At 38.2% G+C, this 21762-nt stretch overlaps 1 protein-coding gene across 4 annotated transcripts in view; it reads right to left on the bottom strand.

Moving 5' to 3' along the window:
* Positions 1 to 21762, bottom strand: part of CASK (calcium/calmodulin dependent serine protein kinase) — a 370370-nt gene that overhangs the window by 44297 nt on the left and 304311 nt on the right. For all 4 annotated transcript variants that reach the window (XM_081126670.1, XM_081126672.1, XM_081126671.1 and 1 more), the window contains exons 14-15: positions 15072 to 15260; positions 81 to 159 (exon numbers count right to left, since the gene is read on the bottom strand). In XM_081126670.1, the coding sequence (XP_080982796.1) occupies positions 81 to 159; positions 15072 to 15260 (268 nt within the window). The remainder of the gene's footprint in view (positions 1 to 80; positions 160 to 15071; positions 15261 to 21762) is intronic.

Raw genomic sequence — 21762 nt, 5'->3', positions numbered from 1 at the left:
ATGGCTCATGAAAACACTTTCTCCACTAGGCTACAGGAAAAAAGTTAAGAAAGGAAAAAAAGAATCATATATAAACTTACCTTGCCTGTGAATCATGCCCCCATGCATAATTCTTGCAACAATACAATGATTTAGCTCATTCATTTTTAAAGTTATTCCCTGTAAAAAGTTAAAAATAAAATTACTATGAGATGGTACTTGTTTTTGTATTTGTGATTTTGCTGTAGATAATTTTTTAATTATAAGAGTTAGAAAAACATTAAGGAAAATATGGAAAATGGAGGAGAAAACCATCCATTACTCCACCTTGCCATGACAAAATTATTTTTGATATTTTGATTGCTATATAGTATAGATACATTTTATATACCGCTTTTTAATCTTCTAATTATATTTTCCATGTTGCTTTATTTTTCATGTTGTTAATAATTTTTAAAAAAGTTGTGACTGATGTATAATCGACATACACTTATTTAAAGTGTACAATGATAAGTTTGATGATATATGTCTATATGTGTGAAAACATCACCACAATCAGGAGAGTGAAGACATCCATCAGCCCCAGAAGTTTCCTCATGCCTGCTGGTAATCTGCTCCCATCCCTCCATGCCCTGCCCCCATCCCCAAGCACCTACTGATATGCTTTCGCTGGCTATAGATTAGTTTGCACTTTTTTACAGATGAACTAATACAGTATATACTTTTTTTTAAAAAGATTGAATGGATAAAATTCTTTTTATTTATTTTCAAAATGTTATATATTTATTTATTTTCAATTGAATTTATTGGGGTGGCATTGGTTAACGACACCATACAGGTTTCAAGTGTACAACTCAACAGATATCATCTGCATACTGAGTTGTGCACCCTTCGCCCAAAATAAAGTCTGGTTGCTTTTCCCCCCACTCGCAAAGTGAGATTCAATCATCGTTGCATGTATATTCTATTGTATGGATATACCATTTTGTTCATCCATTCACCTATGAAATTGTTTCTAGCTTTTGGCTATTATAAATCAAACTGTATTCCTGGGTTAGTCCCCACTTGGTTATGCCTCATTCTTATTCTTAAGATATGGCTTTGTTGCCCAGCAGGAGTGGTTCAGTTGGTTGAGCATCAACCCCTGGCCCAAAGGGTTGCAGGTTCGATTCCAGGTCAGGGGACATGCCTGGGTTACGGGCTTGATCCTGTTGGGAAGTGTATGGAGGGGGACCAATCAATCTCAGTTTCTCTCTCTCTCTCTCTCTCAGCATGTCTTCGGGCAAGGATATAAAATAAATAAAAATAAAAAAATTTAAAAAAGATATAGATTTGTTCATTAGATTCTACAGAAATCATATGGTAGTTGTCTTTCTCTGACTGGCTTATTTCACTGAGCATAATGTGCTCCAGGTCCATCCATGCTTCCCAAGGGGTAAGGTTTCCTTCGTCCAGATGATGTGTTGTAGAACTGTGCACCTGAAACCTGTATAATTTTGTTAACCAGTGTCACCCCAATACATTCAATAAAAAGGAAAAAAGATATGGACTTGTTTAGAATTTTTGCATCTATATTCAACAGGGTTATCAGCCTGGAGTTTTCTTTTAATGTCTTTATCTGGTTTGGGTATCAGGGTAATGCTAGCTTAATAATAATAATAATAATAATAATAATAATAATAATAATAATAATAATAAAAAATAAGTTGGGAAGAAGTCCCTCCTTTTCAATGTTTTGGGAAGCGTTTGTGTAGAATTGGTGTTATTTCTTTATTATATGTTTGGTAAAATTCACCAGTGAAACAATCTTGCCTGGAGTTTTCTTTAAGGCATGGTTTTTACCTACAGAATTCAATTTTTAAATAGTACAGGGTGACTCAGGCTATTCATTCTTAAGTGAGTTTTGGTAGTTTCTGTCTTCTAAGGAATTTATACATTTCATCTAAGTTGCTCAATTTATTGGCATGAAGTTGTGTATCATATTTCCTCATTATCCTTTTTATGTCTGTAGAGTTTGTAGCAATGTTGCTTCTCTAATGCATGATATTGGTGCCTTTTCTCCCCTGATCAGTCTGATCTTCTCAAAGAAAAAGTCTGTTTCATTGATTTTTCTCTATTGTTTTCTATTTCATTGATTTCCACACTGATCTTCATTATTTATTTTCTTTCACTCACTTTGAGTTTTTTTGTTTTTTGTTTTGTTTTAGTTGAGGTCATTGATTTAAGACATTTCTTTTCTTCTAATATAGATGTTTAGTGCATTTCTCCCTAGGTACTACTTTAGCAGCACACCACAAATGCTGGTATGTTGTAGTTTCAATTTAATTCACTTCAAAATACCTTTTAATTTCCCTTTTGATTTCATCTCTGTTTGATGTGCTATTTACAATTGTGTTATTTAGTTTTCAAGTGCTTGGGGATTTTTCCAGAGATCTTTTTGTTCTTCGTTTCTAATTTAATCCCAATGTGGCTTGAGAATATACTTTGATATTAATATAGCTATTCAAGCTTCCTTTTGATTAGTGTCATCATGGTATATCTTTTCCCATCCTTTTACTTTGAAACTATTTGTCTTTATGTATAAAGCATTTCTTACAGGCAATATATAACTGGTTCTTGTTTCCCCCACCCCCAATCTGACAATTACTGCTTGTTAATTGGGGGAACTTAGATTATTTACATTTAATATGATTAATGATATACTGTTATAAATATATTTTCTTGTTATTTGATTTCTATTTGTTCCATCTGTTCTTTGTTCCCTTTTCCCTCTTTTTCTGTCTTCTTTTGGATTTATTTTTATTTTCTCTCCTGTGTTGTCTCATTACCTAGAATTCTACTTTGCTGCATTAGTGATTGCTTTAGGGTTTATAGCATACATTTTGTACTTACCACAGTCTACGTTCAAATGACATTATACCACATCTCAAATAGTATAAGAACCTTATGACCGTATACTTCCACTTCCTTCCTTTGACCTTTGTGCTACTGTTGTTATATATTTTACTTTTACATATGTTATAAACCCCAAACATATTGCCATTATTTTTGTTTAAACTGTCAATTATCTTTTAAAGAGATTTAAATAATAAGGATATCCTTTAACATTTCTTTTATACTGTAGGTCTACTGAATTATTTGTTTTGGTATAGCTGAAGATGTTTTTATTTTACTTTTACTTTTGAAAGATACCTTTGCTGGATTCAGAACTGTAAATTGAAAGTTTGTGTTTTTTTTAATAAAAACTTTCAGTACTTTAAAGGTATTGTTCTTCTTAATTGTATTGTTTCTGATAAGGAATCTAATATCATCCTTATCTTTGTTCTCCTGTAAGTAACACTTCTTTTTTTCTTTTTAAATCTCTGACTGTTTTTAAGACCTATTTATCATGGATTCTAAGCAATTTGATTATGATGCATCTTGGTGCTGTTTTCTTTGTATTTGTGCTTGGAGTTCACTGTGGTTCTTGTAACTACAGATATATGGTTTTCATCAAGTTTGGAATGTTTTCAGCAATTATTTCTTCAAATATCTTTTTCTTTAAATTAACCTGCTTGAAGTCTCACAGCTCAGTAATACTCTTTTAGTTTTTAAAATTATTTTAAAAAATTTATTTTATTTTTTTAGTATGAACCTTGAAACAACTCAACTTTACTATCTTTCAGTTTAAAAAATTTATTTTTCAATTAAAGTTTATATTTAATATTATTTCGTATTAGTTTCAGGTGTACAGCATAGTGGTTAGATAATCATATACTTTACATAGTGTCAACCCCCCCCCCCCAAAATATTTCTAGTACCTACCTGGTACCATATACTGTTACTGCACTGTTATTGACTATTAAAATTCTTTTTCTCTCTGTTTTGTTTTAGATAATTTTTATTGCTATGTCTTCGATCCACTAATCTCTTCTTTTGAAATATCTAATCTGCCATTAATCCCACAGTATATTTTTTTGCTAATTCGAATATATTTGTCAGTTTTGTGCCAGTTTTGATGGACTATTCTCCACTTTATAGGTCACATTTTCGTGCTTCTTAACATGCCTCGTAACCTCTGATTAGATACCAGATATTATAAATTTTATCGAGAGGAGAGAGAGGAGGAAAGAGGAGAGAGGAAGAAAGAGGGAGAGAGAGGGAGAGAGAGGGAGAGAGAGAACATCAATGTGAGAGAGACACATTGATTGGTTGCCTCCTGCACACGCCCTGACCAGGGCCAGGGATCGAGCCTGTAACCGAGGTACATTCCCTTGACTGGAATTGAACAAAACCCTTCAGTCCACAGGGTGATGCTCTAACCCCTGAGTCAAACTAGCTAGGGCCTGCTTGGTGTTTTTTAATTTCTGTAAATATTCTTAAGCTTTTTTTCTGGGATGTAGTTCAGTTACTTAGAAATAGTTTTATCCTTGGGTCTTGCTTTCATGATTTGTTAGGTGGGTGTGGAGTAATTCTCCATCTAGGGCTAATTATCTCCCATTAAGGAGGCAAGACCTTCCTGAGCACTCTACACAATGACCCACAAATTGGTTTTGCCAGTCTGGTGGGTGGGAACAGGCAGTCAGTGTTGGGCATTTCTCTCTCATCCTTTTGGATGGTCTTTCCTTAGCTCTGGGTAGTTTCTTCTCATAAATGTGATGATCAGTATTCAGAATAATACTTGAAGAGGACTCCCTATAGATCTCTGGGGTTCTCTCTCTATGCAGCTCTCTCTTCTTCAGTAATCTTTCCTATGAACTTTAGGTGCCTTGGTTTCCCCAGACTTTCAGTTCTGTCTCCTCAATTCAAGGAGTCTGCCTGCTTTGCCTCAGTTACCCTTTCCTGTGCTGTGGCCTGGAAACTCTCTCAAGTCAGTAAGATTGGGCAATCACAGGGCTCATCTTGTTTACTTCTTGTCTCTTAGGGATCACTGTCCTTTATTGCCTGATGTCCAATGTCTTGAAAACGGCTCTTCCATGGAATTTTGTTGTGTTTTAAAATTTTTTGGTTGTTTCAGGTGAGAAGGTAAATCTGGTCTCTGTTACTCCATCTTGGCCTAGAAGTGTAAGCTCGATGTATATAATGCCCGAATACTATCCTATGGAATGCATTACTTTTGGTTTTCTAATTATTCACCATTATAAGACAAGTTTTCATAAACATATTTTTGTACTAGAACTGGTTGATTTTAAGAAGCACACAGGGGCTTTTTAAATGATACTGATTTTTAAACTCACTCTTTGGGATTAGAGTCAGCAAGTCTGGAATGGAGCCCAGAAACCTACATTTTAACTAGCGCCTTTGGTGAAAACTGATCTGCATTTGAGATGATTACGGGTAGGAGGGCTCTGTCTTAATCTTCACTAGGGAATAGCACTCTGTTAGAAAGCGTCATGAAAATATTTGAGATTTTAAATCTAGGCTCTTAATTTGTACAATTATATGAAATATAACTTCACATGGTTCCTATTTTGTAGTTCTTAGAAGTGGCAGGTAAGACATGTTTCATTTCCCTTACATATTCAATCAGTAGCACGGTTACCAAGAGAGGTGATTCTGGAAAAACATTGTAAATTAATGTGTCTGGCAAATCTAATTTCACAAGGGAAATGATAATACAGTGGGTGGTGGGGTCCATCCTTGAAATTAATAAATCAGTGTATTCATTCAGCCAACATTACTGTGAACCTTACTGTGGCAGATCCTCTACTAGGCACAGTAGCGAATGAGACAAATAAGCCTCTCATGGCTAGGGTAAGTTCACCTCAAACCAAACAGAGTTAACACTCATTATTTTGTCTGCCCCAAACATTCCCCTGATGAGAGAAACTGATTCATGTTCTTGCTGTTCCCAAGTTGCCAAATTCCAGGGAAAGAACTGGCCCAGCTTGGGTTGCGTGCCTACTCCTGAACCTTTCCTAATTCCTGGCCTTTCCTTGTTTACATAAGCTTTGCTCCTATTGTCTGAACAGTTCAAGTATGATCTTTATCACTTGCAACTAAGGGAGTCTCAAACAATAGAGAAGTAATTACAAGTGTGATGTTACAAATGAGAAAAAAAGGGTGTGATGGGAGTATATCATCCTCACATTGTAGCACTAAAAAGCAAGATATGGGTATATCTTGCATAGTAACAGAATGCTTTCAATAAGACAACTAAGGGGGGATCCAAGATGGCGGTGGACGGAGTGGAAGCTACACTGACACTCTCCCAGGACCAATCTGGATTTACAACTAAAACACAGAAAAACCAACTCAAGACGAGGTGGAGAGCACCCTCATAACCAAGGAGGAAAAGTGGAGACCACAGAGAGACTGGTAGGAAGTGTGGACCTGAGAGGGCTGGCTGGGCTCCCACAGGCAGCAGCTGAAGGTCCGGAAGGATATTTCAGCTGGGAGGGGGGGGTTCCCACTGAGGACTCTGGGGCCTAAACCCCAAGATGGGCTTCCCAACCCAGAGCACCAGAACTGAGAAAAGTTCCCACATAACATCTGGCTGTGAAAAGCAGCCAGGTTTCTGTCTGCCAGGGAGAGATGGCTGGAACTGCAGGCACCCTCTTAAAGGGCCAATGCATGAAGTTTCATGTGCAGCCACTCACCTTGGGCTCCAGCAGAGGGAGGGCAGAGTAGACCGGAGCTGTGTGAGGAGAATCTAGGGTTGTGGGCTCTGGAGACAGAGCTCAGAGGGCACTCCTCTGGATTCCTGTGCTGAGTCATTCTCCCATACTGCAGAGGACATCTTTCTCAAGTAGAAGTTTAACTTCCAAGCAGCTTTTGCCTAAGGGGGAAACAACTGCCCCACCCTGCTGGAAAACCTCTTACTCTACCCTGTGGAGTTTCTACAGCCTGAGGCTCATTAAGAGAATCAGATTAACCAGACTACAGGCAGAGATGGACCTCAGAGTGCTTTGATTCTTTGCCTGATCTGCTTCTGGACCTGGGCCTTGGAAAAGCAGACTTTGGTGTGCATATTGGTCCTGTCCAACTGCACCCAGCCTCAGCAGAGGAGACCTCAAGCCATGGGTTGTTGATAGCTCAAAAAGGGTACTAGAGGTCAGTCACAAACAGCATCTGACATTGGCCAGCACCAGGGACCTTCCAAAAAGACTGAGAGTCCTAGCAGGCCTACTTAATACATAGAAAACCGCCCCCAAAGGTAGACAAGATGGAGAGACCAAAAAACAAGCCACAAATGAAAGAACAAGAGAAGTCTCCAGAAAAAGAGCTAAAGGAAATAGAGATAAGCAATCTATCAGATATAGAGTTCAGAATACTGATTGTAAGGATGCTCAAGACCATGAAGAAAGATATGGAAACTATGAAGGAAATGAAGAATGACATAGCAGAAATAAAGAATACATTGGAAGGAATAAACAGCAGATTAGAGGAAGCTGAGGATTGGATCAGTGAATTAGAAGACAGGGTAGAAAAAAATCACTCAATCAGAGACCCAGAAAGAAAAAAACAATTAAAAAACAGGAGGACAGTCTAAGGGAGCTGTGGGACAACATGAAATGTAACAATATTCACATTATAGCAGTGCCAGAGGAGGTCGGAAATAACGGAAGAAAGCTTCCCTAACCTGGTCAAGGAAAAAGTCTCACAAGTTCAGGAGGCACAGAGAGTCCCAAGCAAGAAGAATCCAAAGAGGGCCGTGACCAGACACATCATAATTAAAATGACAAGAATCAAGACAAAGAGAGAATCTTAAAGGAAGCTAGAGAAAAGCAATCTGTTACCTACAAAGGAGCCCCCATAAGGCTGTCAGCTGACTTCTCATCAGAAACTCTACAGGCCAGAATGGAATGGCATGAAGTATTCAAGGTAATGCAAAACAAGGATCTGGAACCAAGACTACTCTATCCAGCAAGATTATCATTTAAGATAGATGGTGAAATAAAGAGCTTCCCAGACAAGAAAAGGCTAAAGGAGCTTATCAGCACACAACCAGCATTACAGGAAATGTTAAAGGAACTGCTGTAATTAGAAGTAGAAATAGAGAGAATGAGAAACATAGGCATAAAGAAATAAAATGGCAGTAGATAAGTATCTTTCAATAATAACCTTAAATGTAAATGGATTAAATGCCTCAATGCAAAGATACAGGGTGGCTGAATGGATAAAAATACATGACCCAAATATATGCTGTCTACAAGAGACCCACCTCAGAACAAAAGACTCACACAGGATGAGAGTGAAGGGATGGAAAAATATTTTCTATGCAAATGGAAATGAAAAGGAAAAAAGCTGGGGTAGCAATACTCATATTGGAAAAAACAGACTTCAAAACGAAGACCATGAGAGACAAGAAAGGTCATTACATAATACTAAGGGGATCAATTCAACAAGAGTATATAATCCTGATAAAAATGTATGTATCCAATATAGGAGCACCTAAATTTATTTAAAAAAAATTCTAGAGGACTTTAAGGGAGAAATAGACAGCAATACAATCATACCAGGGGACTTTAACACCTCACTGACTTCAATGGACAGGTCTTCCAGACAAAAACTCAACCAGGAAACTGTGAACCTAAATGACACACTAGATCAGATGGATTTAACTGACATTTACAGAACATTCCATCCCAAAGCTGCAGAATATACATTCTTCTCAAGTGCACATGGGACATTCTCAAAGATAGACAGCATGTTAGGACACAAAACAAGTCTCTACAAGTTCAAGAAGATTGAAATCATACCAAGCAGCTTCTCAGACCACAATGGCATGAAATTGGAAATCAACCACAATAAAAACACTAAAAAACATTCAAACACATGGAGACTAAATAGGATGTTTTAAACAATGAATGGGTTACCAAAGAGATCAAGAAAGAAGTCAAAAGCTTCAGGGAAACAGATGAAAATGAACACACAACAACTCCAAATCTATGGGCACAATGAAAGGAGTCCTGAGAGAGAAGTTCATAGCACTACAAGCCTACCTCAAAAAACAAGAAAAACTTCTAATGGACTCTCTAATCCTACAACTTAAAAACTTAGAAAGAAAACCATAAGAAAAGCCCAGAGTAAGTAGATGGACGGAAATAATAAAGATCAGAGCAGAAATAAATGACATAGACACTAAAGAACACAATACAAAAGATCAATGAAACCAAGAGCTGGTTCTTTGGAAAGACATTCAAGACTGATGAACCTTTAGCCAGACTCATCAAGAAACAAAGAGAGCCCTAGCTGGTTTGGCTCAGTGGATAGAGCATCAGCCTGCAGACTGAAGGGTCCCAGGTTCGATTTCAGCCAAGGTCATATACCTTGGTTCCAGGCTGGATCTCTGGCCTTGGTCGGGAGGCAACCAATCGATGTGTCTCTCTCACATCAGTGTTCCTCTCTCTCTGAAAAAGCAATGAAAAAAATATCCTCAGATGAGGATTTAAAAAAAAGAAACAAAAGAAAAAGAAACAAAGAGAGTGTACCCAAATACAAAATCAGAAATGAAAGAGGTGAAATAACAACTGACCCAACAGAAATAAAAAGGATTGTAAGAAAATACTATGAATAACTATATGCCACCAAGCTGGACAACCTGGATGAAATGGAGAAATTCCTAGAAAAATACAACCTTCCAAAACTCAATCAGGAAGCGTCAGAAAACCTGAATAGGCCGATAACTGCTGATGAAGTTGAAGCAGTAATCAAAGGGCGCCCAGGACACAAAAGTCCTGGCCCAGATGGCTTCACAGGGGAGTTTTACCAAACATAAAGACAGTACAAAGAAAGAGAATTACAGGCCAATATCCCTGATGAACAAAGAGGCTAAAATCCTCAAAAAAATATTAGCAAATCGGATCCAGCAATATATTAAAAAGATCATACACCATGACCAAGTGGGAGTGATTCCAGGGATGCAAGGCGGATACAATATTCAGAAATCAATAAACATGATACATCACATAAATTGAAAGTCAAAAATCACACGATCATATCAATAGATGCAAAAAAAGCGTATGACAAAATCCAACACCCATTTTTGAGAAAAACTCAGCAAAGTGGGACTAGAGAGAGCATACCTCAACATAACAAAGGTCATACATGACAAACCTACAGCCAACATCATACTCAATGGGCAAAAACTAAAACCATTTCCTCTAAGAACAGGAACAAAACAGGGGTGTCCACTTTCACCACTCTTATTCAACATAGTACTGGAAGTCCTAGCCACAGTGATCAGACAAGAAAACATAAAAGGCATCCAAATTGGAAAAAAGGAAACAAAACTGTCATTATTTGCCAATGACATGATATTGGACATAGAAAAGCCTAGACTCCACCAAAAAACTACTAGATTTAATAAATGAATTCAGCAAGGTAGCAGGATACAAAATTAACACTCAGAAATACATGGCATTTTATACACTAATAATGAACTCTCAGAAAGAGAAACTAAAAAGACAATCCCATTTACCATTGCAACTAAAAAGTTAAGATATCTAGGAATAAACTTAACCAAGGATGTAAATGACCTGTACTCGGAAAACTATAGGACACTGAAAAAAGAAATAGAGGAAGATATAAACAAATGAAAAAATATACGATGTTAATGGATTGGAAGAATTAACATCATTAAAAGGTCCATACTACCCAAAGCAATCTATAAATTCAATGCAATCCCTATTAAAATACCAACAGCATATTTCACAGATCTAGAACAAACACTTTGAAAATTTATATGGAACCAAAAAAGACCCCAAATAGCCACAGCAATCTTGAGAAAGAAGAACAAAGTTGGAGGGATCACAATACCAGATATCAAGTTATACTTCAAAGCTACTGTCATCAAGACAGCCTGGTACTGGCACAAGAACAGGCATATAGGTCAGTGGAACAGAACAGAGAACCCAGAAATTGACCCATGCCATTATGCTCAATTAATATTTGACAAAGGAGGCAAGAACATACAATGGAGTAAAGAAAGTTTCTTCAATAAATGATGTTGGGAAAATTGGACAGGTACATGCAAAAAAATGAAACTAGATCACCAACTTCCACCATACACAAAAGTAAACTCAAAATGGATAAAAGACTTAAATGTAAGACATGAAACCATAAAAATCCTAGAGAAAAACATAGGCAGCAAAATCTCAGACATCTCTTGTAGCAATATGTTTGCTGATACATCTCCCAGGGCAAGGGAAACAAAGGAGAAAAACAAATAGGACTGCATCAAAATAAAAAGCTTCTGCACAGCAAAAGAAACCATCAACAAAATGAAAAGGGAGCCCACTGTATGGGAGAACATGTTTGCCAACGACACATCTGACAAAGGGTTAAAATCCAAAATATATATAGAACTCTCATACAACTTAACAAAAGGAAAACAATCCAATTAAAAAATGGGCAAAGGACCTAAATAGACACTTCTCCAAAGAGGACATAGAGATGGCCAAGAGACATATGAAAAAATGCTCAATGTCACTAATCATAACAGAGATGCAAATTAAAACCACAATGAGGTGTCACTTCACACCTGTCAGAATGGCTCCATCAACAAGTCAACGAAGGACAAGTGCTGGTGAGGGTGTGGAGAAAAGAGAACCCTACTACATTGCTGATGGGAATGCAGACTGGTGCAGCCACTGTGGAAAGCAGTATGGAATTTCCTCAAAAAATTAAAAATTGACGTGCCATGTGACCCACTGATCCCCCTTCTGGGAATGTATCCCAAGAAACCCGAAACACCAATAACAAAGAACTCATGCACCCCTATGTTCATAGCAGCACAATTTACAATAGCTAAGATCTGGAAACAGCCCAAGTGCCCATCAGTAGATGAGTGGATAAAGAAGCTGTGGCACATTTACAGCATGGAATACTATGCAGCTATAAAAAGAAGGATCGTTTATCCTTTGGGACAGCATGGAGGGAACCAGAGAGAATAATGCTAAGTGAAATAAGCCAGTCAGAGAAAGACAAGTACCACATGATCTCGCTTATATATGGAATGTAATAAACAAACTAAACTGATGAACAAAGTGGATCCAGAGACATAGAAGCATGGAACAGGCTGAGGGATCTCAGAGGGAAGGTGAGGAGGGGGGAGTGGGTGAGGAGAGATTAATCAAAGAACTTATATGTTTATAAGCATAACCCATCGACACAGACATTGGTCTGGGGAAGGCCTGAAGTTGGGGTGGATGTGGGGTGGAGGGGATCAATGGGGGTAAAAAGAGGACATCTGTAATATTTTCAACATGAATAAAAAAAGACAGCTAAGCAAGCAAATGAAGCTGTATTAAATTTAATAGAGAACTATAGTACTTTCCATAAAATAATTCCCATTTTTTATGGCAACCGGTCAACAAGAGAATAAATACATATACTTTCACTAGGATCATAGAAGACAGAAGAGAGAATGGCTTCTCTAAGGAGACTTTTAGGGGGGATTCAAGGCCATTTTATACTTTCCGAAAAAAGTAACCTGAGAATGCAGTTTCATACTTTTACTCAGTCTGTTTCTGAGTAACTTTCATACTTTTACTCAGTCTGTTTCGGTCGTCAGCCTTCATATAAAAGACCAAGCAACTGTCACCTGGCTGCTTTAGAACATGATGATCACAAGACACTCTGGGCGACCTTCTTGTGGTTAATTTCATCTTCCTGTCTCCTTTGCTTGGCTCATCACCCCTTCTTCCTGCCTCTCTGACACAGCTTTCTCTCCTCTACAGCTCTGTCATCACTGTTCTTGGTAAACAAACTGTGCTAAACTGCATATCTGCTTGTTCAGTGTAGGCATCCCCGTGGAAAATGACCTCTGGAAAGGGTCAGTGTCTTATTTGCCACTATGCCAGAGGCATCTAAATATACTTATCTGCACATAGTAGGCACTTAACAAATATTTTCTAAATGAGTGAATAGATATATAAATGAATGAATGGAATATTAGACTTTCAGAGGTGGGTGGGATCTTGGGGATCAGTTAGTCAAGTATGCTTTTGGCAATATTTGCCAAGCAAACATATGAGCAAACTGAGGCCCACTGACATGAAATGATTTGTCCAAGGTTCCCCAAAGCTGCTACTGCTCGTGCTCTTAAGTCAAAGAGTTGCTTGGAGAGCACCAGAAGGGGTGAGGTAATTCACATGTCCCTTGCCTGCTGCAAGTGCTGGGATAATATAGTAAAACTGGCAAAGAATAGTAAATGAGAATTACAAGCTGAAGTGTCTACAGTTGAGGGCTCTCTGGAAATTGCAGTCATAAAATCACTGCTCTGTAACTCTTCCTTTAATTTGTAGAGCTACCGGGCAGCTTTCTTAAGAAGATAATTTGTTTTTCTCTATATATCCCAATATCCCTTTTTTTGTGCTCTGAAGAAAAGATACGAATGCATTAAATTTAAAGTTTTCCCCTGCAGATATGATTCCTCCCCCAAACTTGGAACTTTCCCAATATTCCGTCTCAGTAAGGTAGCATCATCGTCTATCCAGATGTGAAAACCTAAAGTTTAGGGTCATCCTCAACACTTGCTTCTCCCTTCCCTCATCTCCATTGTGAATCCATTATTGAGGTCTATTCATTTGACTCTTTTGTTAGATCTTTTTACTTCTCTCCATTTGATATCCATCCTTCTAGTTCACAGCTCCATGATCTCTCCCCTGTATTAGTATAATAATAGCCTCTTAACTGGCCTCTTCATACCCTATCTTTTTTTTTTTTTTTTAATATATCTTTATTGATTTCAGAAAGAGGAAAGGAGAGGGAGAGAGAGAGAGAGAGAAACATCAATGACGAGAGAGTGATTGACCAGCTGCCTAGCCCGCAACCCGGGCATGTGCCCTGACTGGGACTCGAACCCCGATCGCCTGGATCCTAGGTCGATGCTCAACCGCTGAGCCACGCCCGGCCGGGCTCCATACCCTATTTTGTCCTCCTCTAATCCATTTTCCAGAATGATGATTTCTCAAATGAAAATCTGCTTTTATCACCATGCTTAAAACTCTTCAATAGTTTCCTAATGTTTTAAAGATAAAGAGCAGAATCCTTAACATGTCTTTCAACACTTGTGTGCTCTGGTTCCTGCCACTCACCTTGTTTTCTTTCTTTTTAAAAAAAAATATGTTTTTATTGATTTCAGAGAGAGGAAGGGGGAGGGAGAGAGAGAGATAGAAACATCAATGATGAGAGAGTCATTGATCGGCTGCCTCCTGAACGCCCCCACTGGGGGTCAAGCCCACAACCCAGGGAATGTGCCCTCACGGAGAATCGAACTGCGACCTCCTGGATCCTAGGTTGATGTTCAACCACTGAGCCATGCTGGCTGGGCTCACTTTGTTTTCTATAGTCCAGTTGTGGTTTCTTCTTTCCATTTTGAAACTATGCTAAGAGCCTTTTTACTTCCAGGTTTCTGCACATGCTACTTGGTTTGCCTGGATGTTCTCTACTCTGCCCTATCCACCCTGGGTCCCACTTTCGTTCGGTCAACACCAAGGAACCTTTCTTTGATCTTCCTAATCCATGTCAATTCTATGAGAATGAGGTAGGGGTCAGCATCGATTCCATTTCAATGCTATTTCTAAGCATTGCGAAAATTAATTCATATTAAATAGGTAGATGTGAATGGAATTCCTTCCATGGGTAGGATTCTTTGGAAGTAACTGCATAGTCCATTTTATTTTAGCAACATTATTCAATTCTTTGAATGCATTCCAAATTACTCATCTTAATTAGAAGATCTGGAAACCATGAGACTTATTTAAAAGGATGTTTTTTAAACAATGTTATTAGACATTCACTTTTTCAACACCAATGGCAAGATTTCAAATTGTCCCTTTTTTTGCTGCCCAGAGGTTTTCACACTCTGGAGTCATGTATCAGGTATGCTTTTTCGTTTTGTTTTGTTTTGTTTTTGTAAAGTTGAAGAGCAACTGTGAAAGAAGAGGTGGAAAGGAGAACCAACCTGCCTTAGGCATAATGTCAGCACAATTCTAGGCAGCAGTGGGGGGCCTGTGGTGAAATGAGGATCTGGAAACTGATTTTTTTTTTAACACTATCCATGCCCTACTTCTCTCTCCATCTCCTGGTAATATAGGTTGAAGTTAGGCACTCTAACTCATGCTGGCATTTTATGAGAGTACAGAAAACCTCCTTTTCTTACTTACCATTGGTTCATCTGTGTTCTTTTGGAACTGAACCAGCCGAACTCTGGTCACGTTCTCCATATCCATGTCTCCGTTGGCGCTCTCTGGAGAATCACCATTTAAGTAGGGAGAGGTGGGAGGAGGTGTGACTCTCAATGCTTCATCACTGTAAACTTCATGTGCCACTACGTCATGAGTCTGAAGTAAGGCCTAGTATTTTATGAAGGAAGTAAAATATTAATAATAGTACTATTCCAGCAGAGATCTATAAACATACCTAAAATTACTTTTTGCCTCTCAAAGGTATATCTCATCTGCAGAGAACTCAAAACACATTACACCTAGGTACAACTATACCCTGATTTCTTTATGACAAATAATCACGATAGAATAAAAAAGAATGAATGCATGAATGAATGAGTAAATCAATGAATGCATGTGTTTGTTGATTACCTGGGTTAGACGTGTTGTCTGATGTTATAAGAAAGTACCAACTAACTTGCTCAAATAAAGGCTGACATAATGCAATTTCAAATAATTTAGCAGAAAGACTCATCTGTAAATAGAGGTGGCAAATTTGTTCCAGGGCTTAAAATGGAAATAAATTAAATAAGAAACAGTGAGCCCAGCTGGGTGTGGCTCAGCAGTTGAGCATTGACCGAGGATCCAGAAGATCGAGGTTCAATTCCTGGTCAGGGCACATGCCCGGGGTTGTGGGCTTGAACCCCAGTCGGGGGGAGGCAGCTGACCAGTAACGACTTTCTCATCATTGATGTTTCTATCTCTCTCTTCCCTCTCCCTTCCTCTCTCTGAAATCAATAAAGATACATTAAAAAAAGAAACAGTGCAATAATTGGTGTGCTGAGAAAATCTTTCATTGATAGTATTAACAATAACTCTGTTACATAACCTAAAGGATGAAGATAATTTATAATATATGACTTAGCAAAAGAAATGAAAACACAGACAAGTGAACCTGAAAAAAAAAGTAGTTTTCTAAAATATCACATATGACACAGAGCTTAAAATCTAAACCTACCTAATATTTTTATTCATTTCTATTTTTTTGGAGCACTTGACTAAATGAAAAATAAGTTGACAATTATCATTATGACTTCCTTTTGCAAAGCCTTTTAACAAAGAAAAAGTGATTTCTTTGTATTGATATCTGCATATGTCATCTTGGTGGAACTGGATAACAAATACCCCTTATTTCCCTAAAAAAGGATATTCTTTCATGTACTATGCTTTTGGTACCATCATAAAAAAGTTTTTAATAAGCATGAATATTTGGACATTTCTACTTCAAAGAGATTTTACAGCCGACTATCAGTATGTTTGGAGCTTTACACAGATTATGTTTTCTTGTGTGCTAACTATAAATTCAGTTCTGCCTTAATCTGTGATCTGCGTGGTAATGAAATATCTGGAGATAATAAAATGCAATCAGAACTGCTTTGAAAGTATAACCCTTAGCATCTCCAATTAAGTTATTTAATTAAAAGGCTTATCAAAGTTATGACTTGGCTATTTTAATTTTAAAGGCATGCATACAAGGCAAAAATAAAGTAACAATGCAATACAGTTATAAAGAAGATGGTGTTGATTTGTCATCAATACAGCATGTGCTTGGAGCGATACATGCATTTGGGTTTCTAAAGGAAATGGCAGATATTTCCAAGATTTCAGAGGGCTGGTCTAAACGGGGGTCTGGGTGAGGGGCATGAAAGGGGCACTAAGCAGTGCACAGCTTGAGAGCAGGGCTCCACCATGGCCCTGGGCATCTTGGCTCCACTGCCTTACTACACCCTGCACTGGTACCCAGAGCCCAAGGGTGGAGGTTGTGCTACGTGGGTAAATGCCTATTTTTCGGGTTTAATTGTGGCCACTTAAGAGACTAAGACTTAGTGCAGAAAGCAAAAATCAATAATGGACAAACTGAAAATGTCATCTGCTAAAATTAGGTTAATTGTATCAGTTATAGATGTGTCTTCCATAATCAGTGAATTTTAAAAAAGATGCTTTGTATGGCTGGAGGATATAGAGCCAGGCAAACAGAGAACTAAGCTTTTATGAAGTTATAATGCCAGTTACATGGGTTGGAGAAAGTGTTTATGCTGTGTTTTGCAAATGATTTCTATTTATCCTTTTAAATATATAAGCAAACGCTTGTATTTTAATGTATTACTTATAAGGAATCACTAGGGTTTCCCAAATAACACCCAAATTGAACTTTAAAAGAAAAGTGCTCAAATTATGTCCCCAAATGATGTTATATTTGATGTTAACCATAATTTGCCACTGTAAAAGACTGCTACCACAAAATCAAACTTAACCTGAAGTGCCAATGTGTCTGCAAACAGAAAACAAGGGACCACTTACAGATTGTTTAGAAAGAAAAGGGCATTAGCCCTAGCCAGTTTGGCTCAGTGGTTAGAGCGCAGCCCACGGACTGAAGTGTCCTGGGTTCGATTCCAGCCAAGTGCACGGTACGTACCTCAGTTGCAGGCTTGACCCCCGGCCCCGGTGGGGGTGCATGCAGAAGGCAACCAATCTATGTGTCCCTCTCACATCAATGTTTGTCTCTCTGTCTCTCCCCCTCCCTTCCACTCTCTCTAAAAAATCAATGGGAAAAATATCCTTGGGTGAGGATTAACAAAACAAAACAAAACAAAACAAAACAGAACAAAACAAAACAAAACGCCATTAAAAAGAGTATGCCAACATCGCTAATCATCAGAGAGATGCAAATTGAAATCACAATGAGGTATCACTTCACACCTGTCAGAATGGCTCCATCAACAAGTCAACAAACAACACATGCTGGCGAGGGTGTGGAGAAAGGGGACCCTGGTGCACTGCTGGAGGGAATGCAGACTGGGGCAGCCACTGTGGAAAGCAGTATGGAGCTTCCTCAAAAGATTAGAAATGGGGCTGCCATTTGACCCAGTGATTCCACTCCTAGGAATGTACCCTAAGAATCCTGAAACATTCATCAGAAAGAATATATGCACCCCTATGTTCATAGCAGCACAGTTTACAATAGCTAAGATCTGGAAAGAGCCCAAGTGCCCATCAGTAGATGAGTGGATAAAAAAGCTGTGATATATTTACACCATGGAATACTACGCAGCTGTAAAGAGGAAGGACCTTTTAGCCTTTGGCACAGCATGGAGGGAACTAGAAGGTATTATTCTAAGTGAAATAAGCCAGCCAGAGAAAGACAAGTACCACATGATCTCGCTTATATGTGGAATGTAATAAACAAAATAAACTGATGAACAAAGTGGATCCAGAGACATAGAAGCATGGAACAGGCTGAGGGATCTCAGAGGGAAGGCGAGGAGGGGGGAGTGGGTGAGGAGAGATTAATCAAAGACCTTATATGCTTATAAGCATAACCCATGGACACAGGCATTGGTCTGGGGAAAGCCTGGGGGTGGGATGGATGTGGGGTGGAGGGGATCGATGGGGGTAAAAAGGGGACATCTGTAATATTCTCAACAATAAAGATAAAGAAACATTAAAAAAAAAAGAGGAAACTCAAAGTTGGAATATTTTTCTTCAAAAAAAAAAAAAAGGGATGATTGAGCAATTGGTATTAAGTTCAAATAGCTGTTATTTTTAATTACATAAAAAGAATCATGTAATAGGAAAGAAACATTTTCACTTTTTGTACTGTAATAAGGATATGAACGAGGCAACAACTTCAGAGGAGAGTGAAAAAATCTGACTACTTTAAAATGAATAGAAAAAATATGAATTTCAGGTTAAAAAAGTAGTTCCTCTGGCATCTTAATTACAAATCATAAAACTTACCACTTAACGAAATTTTCATGACAATCTAACGTGATTTTAACCATTTTGTTTTTTGGGAAAGTATGATACAAATTTGGTGTTAAAATCTTCTGCTCTAGATCTGATTTTTTAACAAAAAAAATTAAAGCATTAACTTCTATTAATATTTGTCTTTATCCTTGTTGTTTTATATTTTATAATTGCAATAAGCAAAGGGCCTGTTCTCTTTTAAAAGTTTTATTTTTAGAGAGAGACAGAGGCAGGTGGAGGGGGAGAGAAACATTGATTTGTTGTTCCACTGATTTATGCATTCATTGGTTGCTTCTAGTATGTGCCCTGACCAGGGACCGAACCTGCAACCTTGGTGTATCGGGACAATGCTCTAACCGACTGAGCTACCCAGCCAGGGCCAGGATCTGTTCTTTTTAAAAAATCAGTGTTTCAAATGGAATAACGGAAAAAGGTATTAGAGTGATAATATATATATATTTTTATCATGACCTTTAGATTATAGGCTTTAAAAAATTTAAATCTATACTTATTTACTCCTTTAATTACTCTGCATTTTTAAGTGTTAGGCAATTCAATGTTAAAGCCTCATGTTTTTCATGTCAGAAAACAAAGAAAAAGCCAGATAATTGAACAAGTAAGTGTGAAATTATAAATGTACTAAGAATAACTCCCAAACCTTGGCATAATAACAACATATTACAAGCATTGAGATATTTCCCTTTAGTTATTAATATTTCTTTAAAAATACTAAGATTCTGAACCCATGATTTTAAAATGTTTATAAGACAGAAAGTTTCTGCACTTAAAAGTTTATTTAACATAGTATATATAGCTCAGAATAATATTTCCCACATGGGGCATTATCCAAACATGCTTACTTGGGAATGACCAATGAGCTCAAGTTAAGTTTATAGGAAAACTGATCCTCATAACAAGTCAGCCCGCTTTTAAGAGCATGGGCTTTGGAGTCAGTAAGATCTGGGTTTTGGACCTCAGGGAGGCCACTGACTAGGTGGACGACCTCAAGCAAGCCTCTTCGCCTTTCCAGGGCCGTTTCCTCTGGGAACTATAAAAGGGTTGAGTCACACCACCTCTCATCCCCACCGTCAGCAAGTCCTGTTGTATTCAACCATCTCTGATGCCGAATCTCAATCTGTCCGTTATTCTACCATCTCCATCCTTCTCCAAGTCTCTACCACCTCTCACAACGGCCTCTTCATTGGTCTCCTTCTTTTAACTTTTATCTTTACCCCCTAAAGCACAGATCTGGTAATATTTTCCTGCTTGCAATCACTCAGGCCATCCTACTGCGATCAAGAGAAAATCCAGACTCCTTACCCTGGCCGGGAAGGCCCTATCTTCTAGCTCTTCTTGGACCACTCGCTGCCTTTTTTACTGTGTCCCAGCCACAATGGGCCTGCCTTCTGTATTCTGCCCTACAAAGGTCCTTCCTGCCCGTGGGCCTTTGTATTCGCTCTTCCCCAGGTTTGCGAGTTCAGAGGGTTGGTTCTTTCATATAACAAGTCTTGGCTCATGTGTTAACGCCTCTGAAGGGCTATCCCCTGACTATCTAAAGTAGTTCCCATTTTACTATCATCTCTGCTCTATTATCCTTTCATTTCCTCAAAGTTATTATCATGGTAAGAAATTACCTTGTTAGTTTACTTGCTCACCAATCTACTGTCATCCCACCCCCATTAGAATGGAAGTTCCATGAGGGACCTTGTTTGTCCCAATCACCACTATCCTTAGTGCCTAGCATGGTGCCTGGCACATAGTAGGCAATTACATATTTGATGAATGAATGAAAATATCTTTTAAGTATCTATCTAGATATTCAGAAATTAAAAGAATTATTTATTATTTCTGAAATGTTTACTAATAGCAATGCGCGTATTAACTTCTCTGACTTCAGAAAAGCAAAAAAAATCAGGGCTCTGAAGGTAGGTAAGTTGTGAGACACAGAGGCATCAGAGCATTGATGGTTTTGAAAAAACCTCAACCTTAAAAAAAGGCTCTTATTTGGGTATATATTAATTTCTTTATTTAGCTTACATAAAATCTGAAAGATCTAGGGTTCTCAAATGGTCATATATCATTCTCTGACTTGAACTGAAATTACTTAGCAATTTATAGAAAGACATGTCTGTCCAAAATGTACAGGTTTCTATCTATGGAAAATACACTGCACAGAACAGCTGAGGTGAGGCTAACCTATCTGCAAATGGGCAAGTTCCTAATCCATTCAGTGTTTTACTGAGAACATACTATGTACCTACACATGATAAGACACTATGGGATAACTAATTATGTTTGTTAGCTACCATTTATTAGGCATCAAGCATATGTCAGGCACTGTGCTAAGCATGGTAGACATATCGTCTACTTAATTTTTTATTTAATTTTTACTCCAACTTCATGAGGTTGGCTCAGAGAGTCAGAGTTCACAGAGCTAGGGGTGGCAACCCCAGGTCCATCTGAATCCACAGCTTTAACCGCTTTTACACTTTATAAGACATGGTGGCTAAAGGGAAATTAATTATAATCTGGGGGAAATGGCCTACACATGAAACATGTGAATATTTCAGGGAACATGAGAATATTAAGCACGGGTAATTAACTCCTGATTTCTCAAACTTGAGGATACTATTAAGGCCTTGAGTTTGTTTATTTTCCTGGCCCGTGAGACAGATAATAATAGTGATTAAATACGATCATAAAGTCAATGAGAACAGTGAAGCTGAGGGGAAATGTGCCTATTCACTGGGGCGGGACCTGCCAGCATGATTAGAATGCTGCACAGGTGAGTATGAACAGGAGCCGGCCGGGCCCGGTTTCCCGTAACCACATGGAATCAAGGCGACCATCCTCAAGGATGACACTCGAGTTCAGCCTTTCACGC

Source organism: Miniopterus schreibersii (genome assembly GCF_964146895.1).
Source record: "Miniopterus schreibersii genome assembly, chromosome: X".
Taxonomy (NCBI): domain Eukaryota; kingdom Metazoa; phylum Chordata; class Mammalia; order Chiroptera; family Miniopteridae; genus Miniopterus; species Miniopterus schreibersii.
This window is presented reverse-complemented; position numbering and strand designations above follow the sequence as displayed.